The sequence below is a fragment of the Ciconia boyciana genome, chromosome 2 (assembly GCF_034638445.1).
Source record: "Ciconia boyciana chromosome 2, ASM3463844v1, whole genome shotgun sequence".
NCBI classification, from domain to species: Eukaryota; Metazoa; Chordata; class Aves; order Ciconiiformes; family Ciconiidae; genus Ciconia; species Ciconia boyciana.
In genome coordinates, this window is record NC_132935.1 from 79,897,585 (window position 1) to 79,913,456 (window position 15,872).

The 15,872-nt window shown below is 44.6% G+C and overlaps 1 protein-coding gene across 2 annotated transcripts in view; it reads left to right on the forward strand.

Moving 5' to 3' along the window:
* Nucleotides 1-13,670: 13,670 nt before the first annotated feature.
* MARCHF6 (membrane associated ring-CH-type finger 6) overlaps nt 13,671-15,872 on the forward strand; it is a 54,645-nt gene continuing 52,443 nt past the window's right edge. The window contains exon 1 of one of the 2 annotated variants that reach the window (XM_072853086.1): nt 13,671-13,732. In XM_072853086.1, the coding sequence (XP_072709187.1) occupies nt 13,714-13,732 (19 nt within the window). In that variant the 5' untranslated portion in view covers nt 13,671-13,713. The remainder of the gene's footprint in view (nt 13,733-15,872) is intronic. The other variant, XM_072853085.1, reaches the window with a different exon arrangement.

A 15,872-nucleotide genomic window follows, 5' to 3' on the forward strand; every position in this document is an offset into this window, starting at 1 on the left:
TTCCTTTCCCTCCATCCAGTAAAAGGCTGTGTACCTAAACTTATCCACTGAGTCATCACTTGCGAGTGAAGAAATATAGTTTAACAAATCTGATTTCATTTTCCAGGTTTCTGGTTTTGGTCTCTAGTCAGTGTTTGAATAAGACCATTGGAAATCGAGCCAACTCTTGTTATTGCAAATCAAGGCCTGGCAGGAGGTTTACATGTACAGATACTTTCACTGCCATCAGTAAAAACTAGCCTCACACTTACAATTTTGTTCTTTACCATTTACCTAGCGTGGTTCTCTGGAGTTCATGGCTGCCTTTGCCTGGAGCATTAAAAAAAATCTCCAGGAATTCTCTGATTTAGTTAGTAGTGAACCATATCCCAGCTCTTTCCCACACTTTCCTGTGTGTCTAAGAAGAAAGGCTCTGAAGTCTCTCCTCTGTGGGAGTGACCTTATCTGCTTCATCTGGTGCAGCGCTGGCAGGCACCGCTGTGTTCCCTGCACCGAGCAGAGCACCCGCCGATCCTCACTGGGCACCAGGACCCAGGCCAGGGCGATTGCTGCTTCTTTGCTAATAATCTCTTCTTCTCTCACCATGCTCCCACTCCCCTGCGCTTTTATTTGCTGCTAAAAATAACAGACTGAAACAGCCATCGTCTCTCCCCTTTGGCCATCTCCCCCTTGCATCCGCCCCCTTTCCTGGCTTTCCACTCTACTTCATTTCTGTAAGTTATTTGAAGCCACTGGTGCCAACTGGTTTCTGGTTGTTCCTTCTAATGTCCCTCTGAGTGTCCCACTTTTATTTTGGGTAGGCTAGGGTCAGCTCTCAGAGCATACGACTCCTTTTCTCCCTAAAATCTGACCACAGGGACAGAAGGATGATCTGCAAAAAAATGTTTTCAATAGGTATGTTGCTAATTTGCTTGTTGGCATGTAGAACTGGTTGACTCAACAGCTTCTTGGGTTTCCCATGCCTGGTGTGGATTAATTTTTACCTAAAATAAATTGTGAATGTTTAGTCTCAAATTTCCTATTTTTGCCGAAAGAGCTTGTGGGATTTCAGAGGGTGTGTTTTGTGAACTTTATAGAAAAAGGGTGGAGTATAACTTTAATTATGCCAAAGCAATAATCAGAAAACTATTTTAATATTGCGGGTGACATGCAAAGAGGCATATTAAAATTACCTAACCCTGTCCAGGTGTTTCTAGGTTATTCAGTAGCTCATCACTTTATTAAGAAACACTTGTAATGGAATTTCAGTACAAGGCACATGATTCCAAATAATAATGAATATTAACAGCAATATATAGGGAAAATAGTACATTTCGGAACAATGGCTCCAAAATAGGTACCCCAGATCAGAGGCAGCATCACTGTTGCACTGAACACTATAAATAGAGACACGAGCAAGACAATAGAATTAAGATTACATGGATAATTGCATGGATTAAGGGCTGATTTCCTTTTCTAAAAACCTGAACATCTATTTTTTGCATGATTTAAGAATATGTCTGTTATTTTTTCTTACCAAATATTTTGTCGTCTTCTCTAAAACTACAAAACTTTGGAATCCAGAAATGACTAAAAAGTACTTTTCCTTTCAGTTATCCTCCATTCAGACTATTACCTTCAAGGATTAATTCATTCCACATACTTAGTCATTGAAAGCTGAATTTTGCACGCAGAATTTTCCCCATAAAATGTTGATTTAAAAATACATATGTTTGGTCTGTTTTGCTCCAGGGCACACATCCTTTTTTCTTTTTCTTTTTTTTTCTTTGTTTGGTATGAGTTGTCTCATACAAAACTCATCTAATGCTCATTTTATATTACAGGAACTTTCTGGGATTAATCAATGAGAAGGGGATCATTTTGTTTGCTTGTAAGTGTGTTTGCACTGAGATAGAAATACAATTTTGGTCTTCAGTGCAAATAAGTTGCCTTGGACAAAAAGCTGCACCTTGTGCCAGTAGAATTTACCCCACTTTTCAGAAGAGGCAACTTTCATGAGTAGATATCTGGCTTCTCCTCTGTAAACTCCCAGTGTGCACTTGAACAGTTTGATTTGGCTGAGATTTTCCAAGAGAGCCTTTTTAAAGCCAAGAGGACCCCAACATTTCCACTTACATATGATCCCCCACAGGTTACACATCTTCTAGATGAACATTTAGGGTTTTTTTCCTAACTGGAAAAAGGGGAAATGTTTGCTACTGTCACTGATTATTGAACAATTCTTGCAAAAATTACTATACTAAATCAGTGTTTTAAACTCCAAAATTTTAAACAGAGTGCCAGGGAAAAAAAAACGCTTCTTCCCATGTTTGCTCGACTTTAAAAGTCCTGTTTTGCAAACATGTCTATGCATTAGTAATGTTGGACTGGATCCAGGCAGCTTTGGACTGTATCCCACAAAGCAGTACGGACGCCCAAGTGCAACATCAAAGCAGCAAGTTTAAGGAAAGTAAATATAAGAACTTCTAATTATATTACAAGGTAATTACCATACATAAATCAATTCAGAGCAATCAAGGTACTTTATTAAATACATTTGCAAAGAGCACCTGTTCTTACCCTTTTTCTAAAGCGAAATAATGAACTGTGGCTGAGCAGAAAGGAATTACATTTCAGCGTAATCCTGCAAATGGTCGAGTCTGTGCTGGGAGTGAGTGTACCTACCCCACGGTCTGTGCCGGTTTAACAAAATCAGTTTTGAAGAGTCCCTGAGCATACACTGGAGTAAACACGTAATGGAGGATCTCAGAAGCAAGAAAGGGTCCGGGCAGGGAAGGGGCCAGCCCACTGCGTGTCTCCTGCCCAGCGCTGCCCAGGGCAGGCACAGGCAGGCACACGGGCAATGTGCATTATGTGTGGAAGGGAAGGCTTGGGCCAGGGATACTGCAGTGACTGCCCACCCTATCTGGTTCAGAGAGGACGTCTGCTGCATGTGGCATCTAACTCCGTGGTGTGGAAGAGGTTGTCTCCCCCTGCCCACCCAGACATCTGCCCACCTGGACAGTTAAAACTATTGCAAGGGCTATGTGTGCCAAAGCAGCTGTGCCGACAAAGACTGAACTCCCAAGCTCACTCATCCACAGCTCATTTGTGAATTAGCGAGTTTTGAACTGGAGGTTTCAGCGAGGAGAAAGCATGAGCTTAAGCAGGAAACTTCAAGGCTTTATCAGATTTGCTCTTAAGGGCTGATATTACCACCTCCAGTCCTGACAATTTCCAGCGTACTGCTTCCTTCTGGTCTGAAACAAATGGACCTCAGTTCCCTGATAGACCCACAACGAGGTCTCAGAGAGTTGACAAGTTATGGGCCATGAGGCAAAAAGCTTAGGGCCACTTTATTGAATCTTTCACAATGTCCCTCTCTCAGGTGCTTTGATTTTCCCTTTTTTCCCACAGGAAGCTATAGATATGATGGCCTGTCTGTACTTGACACAGCAGCTACCATAAGACAGGCCCCTTCCAGAGCCCTGTCTTGAGCTGCAGCTCAGACCTCAGGCCAAGCTTGCCTGTTCATTACAGCCTGTTCTCCTGGCTCAGGAGGAAAAACCAACCCAAACCTGAAACCCCTCCCCAGCAAGCTGGAATCAAATCCCCAGTCACCTGCCTGTCTTCAAAGAGACCAGCCGTCTGCACCACAACTTATTAGCTTCCCCAGATCTCCCGGCTTGCTTGTAGATTTGCTTGGGGAGCTGAGATCCATTTTTTTGAGTGAAATCACTGCTTGCTTCTACCAAGCCAAACCCCAGCGGGTTTCCTTTCCCCCTTGTGCAAACGTTTTCGTAAGCCCAGATACAAACAACAAATGAGTTCTCCAGGGTGTGGATGATCTTTGGGCTTGTTATCTGGATAAAGAGGGGGAGGGAAAAAAGGTAAATTAGCCATCTTCTCCACAGAAGGATTTTATAGCCTGTCTCTACCATCACATACTCTTTCTCATGAGAGAGTGACATTAATGGGGTAGCATTTGTCTGAATGTCCATACAAAAAATAAAACTTGGTTATAAAGGAGATAGGAATAATGCTGTGGGAGGAAGTCTTGGATAGGCTTGTCCTATCCAGACTTGAAAGAAGGACAGAAATGAAAGAAGGACACAGGACTTCCTATCCAAGACATATGCCCTCAGTGTGGCCTTGAAGATTTAACATAAATATGCTAGGTCAGAGATCCATGTTCAAGCTGCTGCTCCACCATGCTCATTCGTGCAGAGACTGCCGTACCCACATGGCTACTTCTTACCCTCTGTCTTCTCTGGGAGATCCTGCCTTTGTACAGCCACTTATGTTTTCATGCGAGCAGTAATCAGAAGCCTGATTCCTCTCGTTCCAGTCAGATACCAGTATACTATTAGCTATTCCAACACTCCCTCTCTGATTTTAAGCAGAAATTGGTGCCTGCTGCTGATCTCTTCCCCTGAAATTTCTTCAAAAGTGGCACCAAAACTGAATTTTGATCATGTGGATTTTTCTGATTATATGTATTTATCCTTAAAAAAAAATCACAGCCAGCTCATTTCAGTTTCCCGGAGTTAAAACCCATGGTTTAGCTGAGCACAACCATTTCTGTATATTATGCCACAGTCGTAATAAGTTCTTTCCTGTGAGAAAAGACATAAATGCCAATATTTTCAAACTTAAAGTTCTGAGAGCTAAATGAATTCCCAGGGACAAACACATATTATGTGAGCTGAGAGCAAACAGCAAGCATGGCATGACTCAGACAAATAGCAATGAAACTGCACATTCCTCAGTGAACTTGTGAATTATGCAAATAGAAAGTCAGAAATTAAACAACAGACTCCTGCCTTGGCATTTGTAATTAAGGCTCTTCATAACCACACAAGATGCTTTTATAATATAGGTTTGTTAAAAGGCCTGGTTTATGTTTTCTGCTTTGATGGGATAAAAAGGTTTTGTGAAGTTTGGGAAACAACTGGTTTCCCTAAATGCAAACTAGACTCTGCACGTTTCACCTAGGTACAGTTCAGAGTAATTTTTGATGTGTTTATGTTCATCTTTCAGGCAGCTGAACTATTGGCAGTCATGTTGCTTACCCCTGGAAACCTTCCAGAGAATCTGCAGAGTTCAAAGGCTGTTAGGAATTCTTCATATTCTTTAGATATGGTATCTTTTTGATGAACTCTTCTTTCTGTGATCTCCCAACAGCAGCTGAGAGCCAACAATTATAACCGTGTCACACTTGTAACTTTCTTTTCTCTTGTACTAAATGGCTCTCCATTTATCTTAAATGCAAATTTTACAAAGAAGAAAATTTTTTTTCTGAATTTGTTTTTTCTGAAAACAAGAAATATATGGGGTTTTCCAGCTCCAGACTTAAAAAAAAAAAAAAAAGAACAACTGAGATGCTGAAGAAGAAGCCAAGCTCCAGCCAAGCTCAGAATAACCAAGCTGGTACAGGTCCCAGTCCTACAATGCATATCACTTTCCCAAGGCCCCACTCACTTTATTCCCTGGGCTCCAGGAGGGACTTTGGTTTGCCCATGGAGCACAACACTAAATACATGTGGCAATTTTGTAAGTACAATGGATTTAGGATGGACATCCAGGTGAGTGAAAATTTGTATCTTTCAGCTTCCAACTTTCATTAAAATATGGTCATATTAAATACCTGAAAATGAGTAGGCAAAGAATCTTATTGAGTGTCTGTGATTATATGTGGTACTAACATGCAGGACATCAGTAAATACCTTTGAGAAGTTGACAGAGATCAATATAGCAACTGGAATATAGCAGGTAGGGAAAGTGTGGTGGAAAAATAGATGGAAAAGACACTGAACTGTAATTACATTTTAGTAAATGGTTTGTTGCTCTGCATATTATAGATATGGGTTTTCAAAAACAGAAAGAGTCTTTGATGTCTGTCTTCTCATGTGTCTTTCAGTGACAATCTAAATTCAACCCTTTTTTTGGTCATGATAGCTGATCTGGAATTGATACTACATCCAAAATCTACAAGCCAATCCAAAGTATACTGCAGATCCAAGAACATTTCAGATATAGATATATTAACATGAAAGATATATTAACATAAACACATCAACATATTTAACATAAGCATACATTTTCAAAACCCAATTTTGGACGGCAGTAAGAAAATCTAAAGCAGAAAACCAAGCGCAAGCTCTCTTTGCTGTACAGATTTCCAATTCCCCTACATTCACAGATCCCCATTGCTTAGACAAACTAGACAGCTCTGGGTCCCCTCTCTCTTGACCTACTTGGACTTCCTCCCGTCATTGCAAGATAAAGGCTGCTGGTGAGAACACATCGGTTCACACATGCATGCTGCTAGTAGGACTGTGCTGACATGCTGCCAGAGTAGATCCAATCCTTTATGGCCAGGCTCACACAACAGGCTCCTTGCATGAGACCATTTGGTGCATCAGTGCTGGAGCGCTCCCACACCCCCGTCCCTGCCCCCTGCCTCCTTCCCGGTGGGCAGCTAAAGCCCCTCTCTTTCCTCCCGACTTTGAACTGCTTGATACTGCTGACAGGACATTTTACCAGGCAGCATTTTCTATGGAATTTCCTAGATTTTAACCACAAGTTCACTGAATGGCATCAGGGTGACAGTGAGCCCTGCCTGGGCCCACATCAATAAGGCAAGGTTGGAAACTCCCAGCACGTTCTTCCCGCATCACCCTGAACAGAGGGACAAGGGCCAGTCCCTGGGGCAGGAGCTGGGACTGCTCCCCGCTGGGGCTCAAGGAGCGTAGCCCTTCCTGCGGCTGGCTGGAGGCAGAGACCATCAGCCACATCGCCCAGGCGCTCCTGCGGGAAGCACTGAGTCCTCAGATCTTTCTCCCCAACCGCTACAGCCCCACAGGCAATGACTGACTCAGCTGAAGGGGTTTTGGCAGTCGTGGGATGTGATCTGGGGGTTATTCTAGTGAAGATACAGCAAGACACGGCGGCCTGAGCGGGGACAGCAGATCGGCAGCCCCCGGTGACTCACTCATGCAGCTGCCACCAGCGCTGGCAAGGTGCAGGGCAGCTGTGCAGGATGCTGCTTCAGATGGTGAAGGCTTCAGATAGTAAAGGTTCAGACACCTGGAAATGCCCAGGGACCTCTCAGGTAATAAGCTTATCAGGTGGCAGCATTCAAGGGAACAGGCTTCCCAACATCTGCAGCTGCTCATTTCATGGCCCACCAAGTTGCCAGATGGCCCCAGCCAGGTGCGTACCAGGTGGTCCCTGACTGGCTGGCCCACTGCAGGCCCCAGAGATGCTCTTCTCCTCTGCCACCTTCTTCTCACAGTCGCCAAACCACCTCCTGGGGCTGGAGCAGAGGTGCCCTCTTGTGGCACCCATGGAGCTGTCACCTCTCTGGATCTGCCCATGCTCCTGCTCCTGGTCCCCCGGTCTCAGCTGCCATGAGGCTCTTTCACTGCACGTTCCGTAATCTTCCTGTGGACTGAGATTAGGCTGACTGACCTGTAGTTCCCTGGATTCTCCTTCTTCACCTTGAGGGTGGCTGTGGCACTTGCTTTTTTCCCATTTACAAGGACCTCTCGCTATTACCAGTTCTTGATTTCTTCTAGTCTCTCTCCTAGCCCCTCTCCTCTCAGTCACCTGTACACACACCCCTCCCAACTCACCACACTCATCTTGGCCACGCTATTCACCATAATCCTTTCCACCATGCTTTGCATCTGTACAGCTCCTGGCTGCTCTTCCCGCACTCCTGCACGGCAGGACCCTGGTACAGAAGGAGAAACTCTATTTGCCCAGCTTCAGCTTATCCCCATCAGGAGTGAGACTGAGGGAGGAAGAGAGAGTTGTCCATGAGCCTTTGCTTTCCTTGAAGCGACTGTGAGGTTCAGGCCTCCCGGAGAGCTCCCTGCCCTTCCATACAAGCGGGATCAGGAACTGGCTCAGGGGGACCAGGAGTGTGTAAGAAAAGTAGAGAGTGTGCATCTCCTCAGGAGGCTATAAATCATTTGAAGACCCCTGCTTTCCTTCCTGGTAGAAGATCATTGAGAGAAAAGAGGAAAGGAACAAAACTTGAGGATCCAGGGAAAAACTAAAGAGAAGGAGAACCCCATTTGCCACCCTGAATATGAGAGTCCTGACTATAAAATTTGGTACAGGTTTCTGACAGCAATTTGTGTTCTCAGGACTCAGCTGAAAATGAATCAGAAAATACAGGCTCTCAGAAGACTCTTCCTTCTAAAGTAGGGATAAACTAGACACTTACTTCTAAAGTAGGGACTTTTCCAGACATCCTCCTTTGGAAAGGACAGATTCCAAACAGGCTTGTTCTCAGGAGCTCAATGGGGACACTGAGCTGAGCTGCTCAGATACTCTTCAGACCCTCTGAGGACAAGGCCATGAGAAAGAAATACTATGCACTGCCATTTCTGTGTGTATCATCATCCTTGTGGGATGACTCTTTCTTTAGCACCTTTAACCAGGCTGAGGCCCTGGCAGAGGCCCATCTGACATCATGACTGCATTAAAAAATTAGTAAAACAAAATGTTTAACTGATCCACAAAGGAGAGCCAAGAAAATATAAGTTTTGAGTAGTAAATGTGTTTGATGTTCCATGTCAGTGACCCAACTGAAAATCTACTTCACTGAGCCAAGCCTTTTGCTCTCCTCTTCAGACATCAAAAGCATTAAGTGGTTTCTTCACTGTATTCCCTGACCCTACAGTAAAGGCCGTACACACAGCAAATGCATTATTGCTGTCGGAAAATAAGCAAAAGCAGCGGTTTATGCCCAAATTCTCAGAGTGCAAGCTACAGTGAAGTGAAAGTTACTACAGAAATCGGACAACTTCATGAAACAGAGGTCATCGACTCTGATCAACCTGTAATAACTCTGACCTTTAGACCACAGCTCACTTTTCTGTGGCCAAGACAACTCTCATCCTTTTTCATGTTGCTGCAAATGTTTGAGAAAAAGTAATGACAATTCATTAGAAATCTAAGCCCTCCTGTATTTCCCTCCTAGTCAGTGCAGGAGAAGCAGAGGCAGTAACATAGGTGTCGTTATAGAAAGTATTTGTAGTGACTATCTGGATCATTCTCCACAATAGACACATTCTCTTTTTGGCAACACTCACAGTTTTAAATGAAGTAGAACTGAACCCTGCCCTGAGGAGTTCAGTTTAATTTGGTTGGCAGTCATAACCTCCAATAACATCTGGAAGGTCAAGAAAAAGGTTTCTGGCAAAATAAGATTGCTCCTGCAAAATACTGAGGATAATCCCTAACTGCAGTCATCTGTAAGGATATTTTCACAGATTTTTAAAGACATGAGAACCAGCATGTCCTCAGAAGGACTTACAGGCAGTCATTTGACAATGGTAATGTGTTTCACACCACACCTTCTATTACCCAGGAGAACAAGGAGAAGTATTAAAAAAAAAAATTATTATTCTAATCTAATGACAGAAATATCTAACTAGCTAAAAGGTTCACTTGAAGTTGATGGAAGTGTTTTAGGTAAAGAACCGTATGCCTCAAATGATACTACAGTTATTAGGAATGGGATATTCCAGAAGACAAATACAGCCCTTTTTTTTTGTTTTGAACCCAGGAATCCTTCACCAAGCAACAGCAGCTGCAGAGCTCTGAATCACAGGTAGGTCAATCACAGCCATCGGCTCCACTCTCAGCGTGACAGCGGGATCCCAACCAAGTTGATAGGGCCTATGTTTTAAACAGAAAATCCATTGTAGCTAATACATGTGAAAAGATCCCTGCTGTGTTTAAGCAATGTAATTTGGTGATGCACATTCTGCAGACCTTGAGAAGACTCGTGAAGTTCTGCAAATCCTTCTTTAATGCGCAGAAAAGTACACGTGTCAATCATCCAAGTATTACCTAGCTTCTTGAAATCTAGACATAGATAAACAGCCTTGATCTTCTTCTCAAACCTATTCAACAGGGATTTTTCCTGTAATATCATTTTAAACTAGGTTTTTTACACTCCAGCAAAACCTCACCTCTCACTAGAAATGGTAGCAAGCATAGTTTCTTTATGCCCACTACCATTACATAATCCATAGAAACATTAATAATCCATAGAACAAACCCTGGTGCATAGCCAAGCATCTCCTCAGAAATATTTTCTAAAATAAGCAGATCTGGAGCCTATATCATGGCTGCGTCTGATGGTGCTGAGCCATTATGTCCATCCCCAAATGTATGTTCGGTGCAGTACTGCTACACATTTTATAGCATACAGCAGGTGTGCGAAACACGAATCACAAGTCACATTTTCATTCAGGAAGTTTGATTCCTCAGGTAGCTCCTGATCATAGCCTAGGTTCGGTAAGAAGCAAACACCAGCTGAGAGGAAACACAACGGGCAATACTGAGGCTTCCGAGTCTGTATCTAGCACCAATCCAACAGCCTGGGCCATCTCCTGGTGCAGCAGTCAACATTGCATATGCAGTACATTTGAGACTACTTCTCTCCACCTCTGTGCCAGGAATCCACTGGCACAGCACCTACCTGTGGGTTAGGGGCAGCTTTATGAGAAGTCACGGCAAAATGGCCAGTCACCAGGAAGCACGTCCTCTAAAGGTCCTGCAGTGCATGGGGAAGATCCAGGGTGGCAACGGCTTTTGCCGTGGGTTTTTGTAGTCCTCAGACTTTTGTGCTTTCTGACTGTGCCAGGGTAATTTTCTGTAGGCCATACTTTGTGCTATATACCAGAGCGCCTGCTCTAACAGGTTTTTTCCTGCCACAGAAACTCTAGACCTCCCTAGCAGTGGTGCATCAGTTGTTTGGGAACCAGACACATGTTCACCCCAAATACTGCCTGATTTTTTCAGATAAACTGACATCCATTTGGTTTGCCTTAAGATAATCCATTCTGTTTTCCACATTTCTGTAACTTGCTGTTCATAAGCACCTGAACCATTTTTGTGGTGAGAGTCAGGCAGACAGCTGAGGAAAAGAACTAGGACAGCACTGAAAAAAACCAAACAACTGGTTAAGAAAAGAAATGCTTTTTGAAATGTTCAGCTAAAGAAAAACTGAACAGCTTTTGCTGTTTGGCTTGTTCAATGCTCTGAACTTTCAAAATAACTCTAAAAACATAAGGGAATAATTTTTATGAAGTCATTTTAAAATGGGAGAAAAGATGGAAATGTCATAGTACAAATGCTGGATAGTTTCAATTTTGCAGTATTTATTTTGTATTCTCTTAAAAGAACTTTTACAAAAAAGACAATATATGTTCTAAGTATTTAAATGTTACAAAACCAAAATGTTTTACCAAAATAAAACCATGTTCAAAAGAATCTCGTCTTTTTTCCCACCCACTCTAAATATGCCCTTCCTTTTGCCATCACTTTCTGTGATTTGAGGTTACATGTATTACTTCCTTTGGTTTCCACCTGCAAAATTTCCATATTTCCTCTGTTATCCAGATAATAACTTATTTGGAGCAGAGATTTTTTTTTCAGTATGTTTGCTCAGTGCCTGTTGGCACTAATTCTTGACCTTGATGACAGTCAGGAGCTAATAACAATCTCCCAACATCCTCCTCTATACCAAAGATTAAAAACTACTTAAGCCATGGGTATTTCTCAGGTGAAGAATGCCTGACATATTACCAAATAGGCAAGGATTAATGATATGTTCACCAAAAACACCAAGAAGGCTGAAAGAGAGAGATTTAATTTAATTTAACTTACAATAAAATATTCTTTTTTTTTTCTTTTCTGTTTAAATTATAATGGTCTGCCTTCAACTCATGTTTACCAGTAAGCTATTGTGTAGCCCATACTGAAACACTGAGTAAGAACAAAATTTTGGGATAAATTCTCTCTAAGTGCTGAGAAGATGGTATACATGCAATGTTTGTTAGGTAATTTAAATGGCTGAAGAGATTGATACAGACAGGAATGAAATAATTCACTGGCAACACATAGCAACTCATTTCAAAAGCTTTCATCTAATTTTAAAAAGCCTGCCATGAAAGACCGAAATTGGAGAATTATATACATTAATCCTGCCATGGCCTTTTTAATGTGAAGGATAATTTAGAGACTTTTATATGACATTTAATTTATACTTGTCACAACAGAGTATCAACAATGGTTACGTGTTTGGGAAATAAAGAGTGGTAATTATGAATGTACTTGGAAACTGAAGTGCCCCATTTCTTGTTTTTTTCATCTGTTTTTTTTTCATTGATTTTTCCTTGTTCAGACAAATTGACTATACTGGCATTTCTCATATCCTCAGTACTACGCTGGCACTTTTTTAATATGCCAGGATAATTTGTCAAGATGAAAATGAGCTTACTTTTAAAATAAACTGTGGGGTTTTTTTAAGTGGGAGTTTTTTCACCTTGCCTTTCTGAGAGGGAGGACACAGAAGAGCTGAATATGACAGCATAGCCCACATGGGTTTTATTGCAGCGCTTTACTGTAATTATACAGCTACTGGAGAGCCACACCAAGCCTTCACATTTTCCTGAATTTTTTTGCTTACGCAGGCCAGTATCGTATATCCCACCAGCAGCTCTGGTGCTTGAAGAAGGTAATCTTGAAAGTACTAATGTGGTTAAAGTTGAGGAAAAAGTTATAAAATCGTAACTTGGGCACGTGCCACCTCTGCACTGTAAGTCCAGGCTTGAACTACCATCCACTCTACTGCTGACGGGATGGCTGGAGGCTTAATGCAAAGGATTTGATGACTGGTTGGACACAAAGGGTCATACGGTAAAGAGAGCTGAAAGTTGCTACAACTCGTGACCAACTAGAAGGGTTATGAGCCAACTAGATGCTACAGTGGAAAACTAACATAATACATGCATGCATTTTGTCAACATAGAATTTCTGTTTACCCTTAATACAACGAACTTCTGTTTTCTTCCTCAAGACTCTTGCCAACTCATCTGAGAACATCAGGTAGCTTTCTCTGCACCCGGCAGAGTACAAAGTTTTAATGTACGCCGTCTCAGCTACTTATGCCAGCAAGACCTGGACACATAAATGATTAAGCTAAAAGCAATTTTTGTGTTTTACTGAAGAGTCTGTTAGTTCTGCCGGAAATTTCAGGCTCGGGAAGGAGAGATGGGGTTTGCAGAAGAGGACAGGTACCAGCTTCCCCCTGAGGAGGCGGAGGGCTGTTTCCAGGGCCACCAGAAAACCCGTGGCCTACGCATTCCCGATCCCCGAGGCACCGACCCTCCCAAACGCTTGGCCGACTTCAAGTGTGAATGCGGTGATTCTCTTTGCTTTGGGGTAGGATTTACAATCATTTTTAGTTGTGTTTTGTCCGACTTCCGTGCTCTTCCCGGTACAGCCGCATCCCGGAGCACGGACGCGTCCCTCGGCCGCGGCCGCCAAACTGTCCTGCCCCGCTCGCCCTTTGCCGCCCTGACCCCCCCTCCTGCTCGCTCCCGCCCGCAGAGGCAGGGCCAGGCGCTGCCGGAGGGGGCAGCCACGCAGCAGCGGCCACGGCGCTGCCAGCCTGAACGCCGGGCGGCCCGGCCCAGCCCGCCCCGGCACGGTGTAACCCGGCCCGACCCGCCGCCCCGCCCGGCCTCCCGCTCCCGGGCCTCCCGGCCCCGCCACCCCCGCCAGGCGGCGCCCGCGGCGAGAGCGGCGCTCTAGCCCTGCCGGCTCGGTGGTGCGGTCTCTACGGTGCCCGCACCGCTTGCCCGCGCGGCTCCGCCCCCCGCGGTCACACCACTCGCTCGGCCGGCGCTGCGTCAGCCAGACAAGATGGAGACTGCCGAGGAAGGTACCGCGCTCGCTCTGCGCCCGCCGCTAGCCCCCCTCCCCCGGCCGAGCGGGGGCTCTGCCCTGCTGCCGCGAGGGGTGGAGGGGTGGGGGGGGCGTCACCGGGGCCGGTAGCCGCCGGGCGGGCCGGGGGCTGTTTACGCCCGGAGGGGCTTCGCGCACCGGCGCTGCAGGTGCCCGGGCCGCCCGCCCCGCTCCGCTCCGCTCCCCCTCCCCGCTCCGCTCCGCTCCCCCTCCCCTCCCCTCCCCTCCCCTCCTCTGCTGGGGCCGCCGGCCTGCCGGGGGCGGGGGGGGCGGCGCGCGGGCTGGTGCGCACGCGAGTGCCCCTTACATAACCGCGGCCGTTGGGATCCGGGCGCTGCGTGGGGGTGGGGGAGGGGAGGGTGGTGCTGCGGTCACACCCCGGCGCGGGGCACCGGCGCGGGGCTGGCCGTTACCGGTGCTCGCCCTGGCCGCCTCGGGCGGCGGGGACCGCTGGAGGCTTCCAGCGGCTGCGGTCTTTCCCGGCTGGGGCTTTGCTGGCGGGAGTGGGGGGCTGGGGGGCGAGTTAGGAGTCCTGTGAAAGGAAATCGCGGCGCGTAACGCAGAAGCCGGGGTGCTTCACTGGGCAGCGTAAGAGGCCGTGTGGAAGGGACTGCCTTGCGTCGGGCAGAATCCTCGCCGGGTCCAGTTTTCTCTTGGCCGGCAGACGCTGTCATACGCGGTCCTGTAACTTAAGGAGTTTTAAATTTCTATTTCTGAGGGAATAATGATAGCAGCTTTAGCTGCTGCTGCTTCTTTTGCGAGGTTAACTTTGTTACGTATGCTGGAAGATCTGTTTGAAAAATTGAAGTAGTAAAATTATGCAGGAGCTGACATGTTTCTCTGTCTTTTGTGCAAGGGACTAATACATAGTAACTTCATTTTAATAAAGAAGTTGTCAAAGATAGTGATTTTTTTTTTTATGTGTAGTTTCCATTTTTAAGGGTATTGCTTTACTTGAGGTCAAATGTGGGTATGTTTTGTCAGCACTTTTGCTCTGCTCAGGTAGTATTGAACTATGTAGTTCAAGCTGATAAGGCAGAACTTTCATAAACCAGGACTTGATATTGTAGTGTAAACCAAAATAAATAAAGGATGTGTGTTGTGCTATGTTTCTTGCAGTATTTGAGCTTTGTTTGTCATCTTAAGCAATAACTACAAATATATATTGCAGTAGCAAGACAGTTCCAAGGAAAGTGGTTTGTGTCTTGGCTTTTGTTACTTTGGCATCGTTTTGAATGTAGCTTTTTATCTACTGATTTTCCTGCTTGAGAGGATTAAAAAGAAAAAAAGCTGGAAAAACATGAAACACCAGATGAAATAAGACAGCACCTTTGTAGAAATGTCCCTTAGGTTGTGCTGTAGACGTCTTTAGTACTTGTGAAAGCAGATGGTTTATCAAAATATTAGCGTGTTTAAAATCTAACAGCTTCTAAAACTGCTTGCTGCAACTCTGTCATGCCTGCCTAGACCAACAGTTACTCGCACTGATGACATTAACAAAGTGAAACTTTGGTTGCTTGGCTTCTGGTTGCCCAGAAAACCTGGATTATTGCAAACTGAAGTGGACACTCAGAAATAACCATCTGAGTTCCCACCACTCCAGTAGTTGGTAAATCCATCTCAGTGGATTTAATTCAAACAGTGTAGTTGATAATTTGTTACAGGCTGTTAACAGTGGTAGCCTTTGAGCATACTTGCTTTTACAGGACTTAAGTAGGTGGACAGAGAGACCAGGAAAAGAAAGAAGAGGGGGCTGTTAGTTACATCTTAAGGCATTGTCTCCTTTAACTAAACCTTCGTGTTAAACTCTACATTTGGAATTTGGACTTTTCTGGTTGTGTGTGTGTGTATATATATGTAAACACACAAACACATATACATGTAGCCTTAGATATTATGTTGTAGTCTTATCAATTTTACCCTCAAAAGCTCTGAGTAGTAGGATGAAAGTAACTAGTCTATATATTCACTTTCCATAAATACCACTAGAATGTTACAACTTCTTCTACAGTTTCAAACCTCAGTTCCCACTATTAGAATTTCATGATACTTGCCAGAACACTTGAAGAGACTTCCCAAGGTTAGAAAGCTTTAAACACTAGTAGCAGAAAAGACTG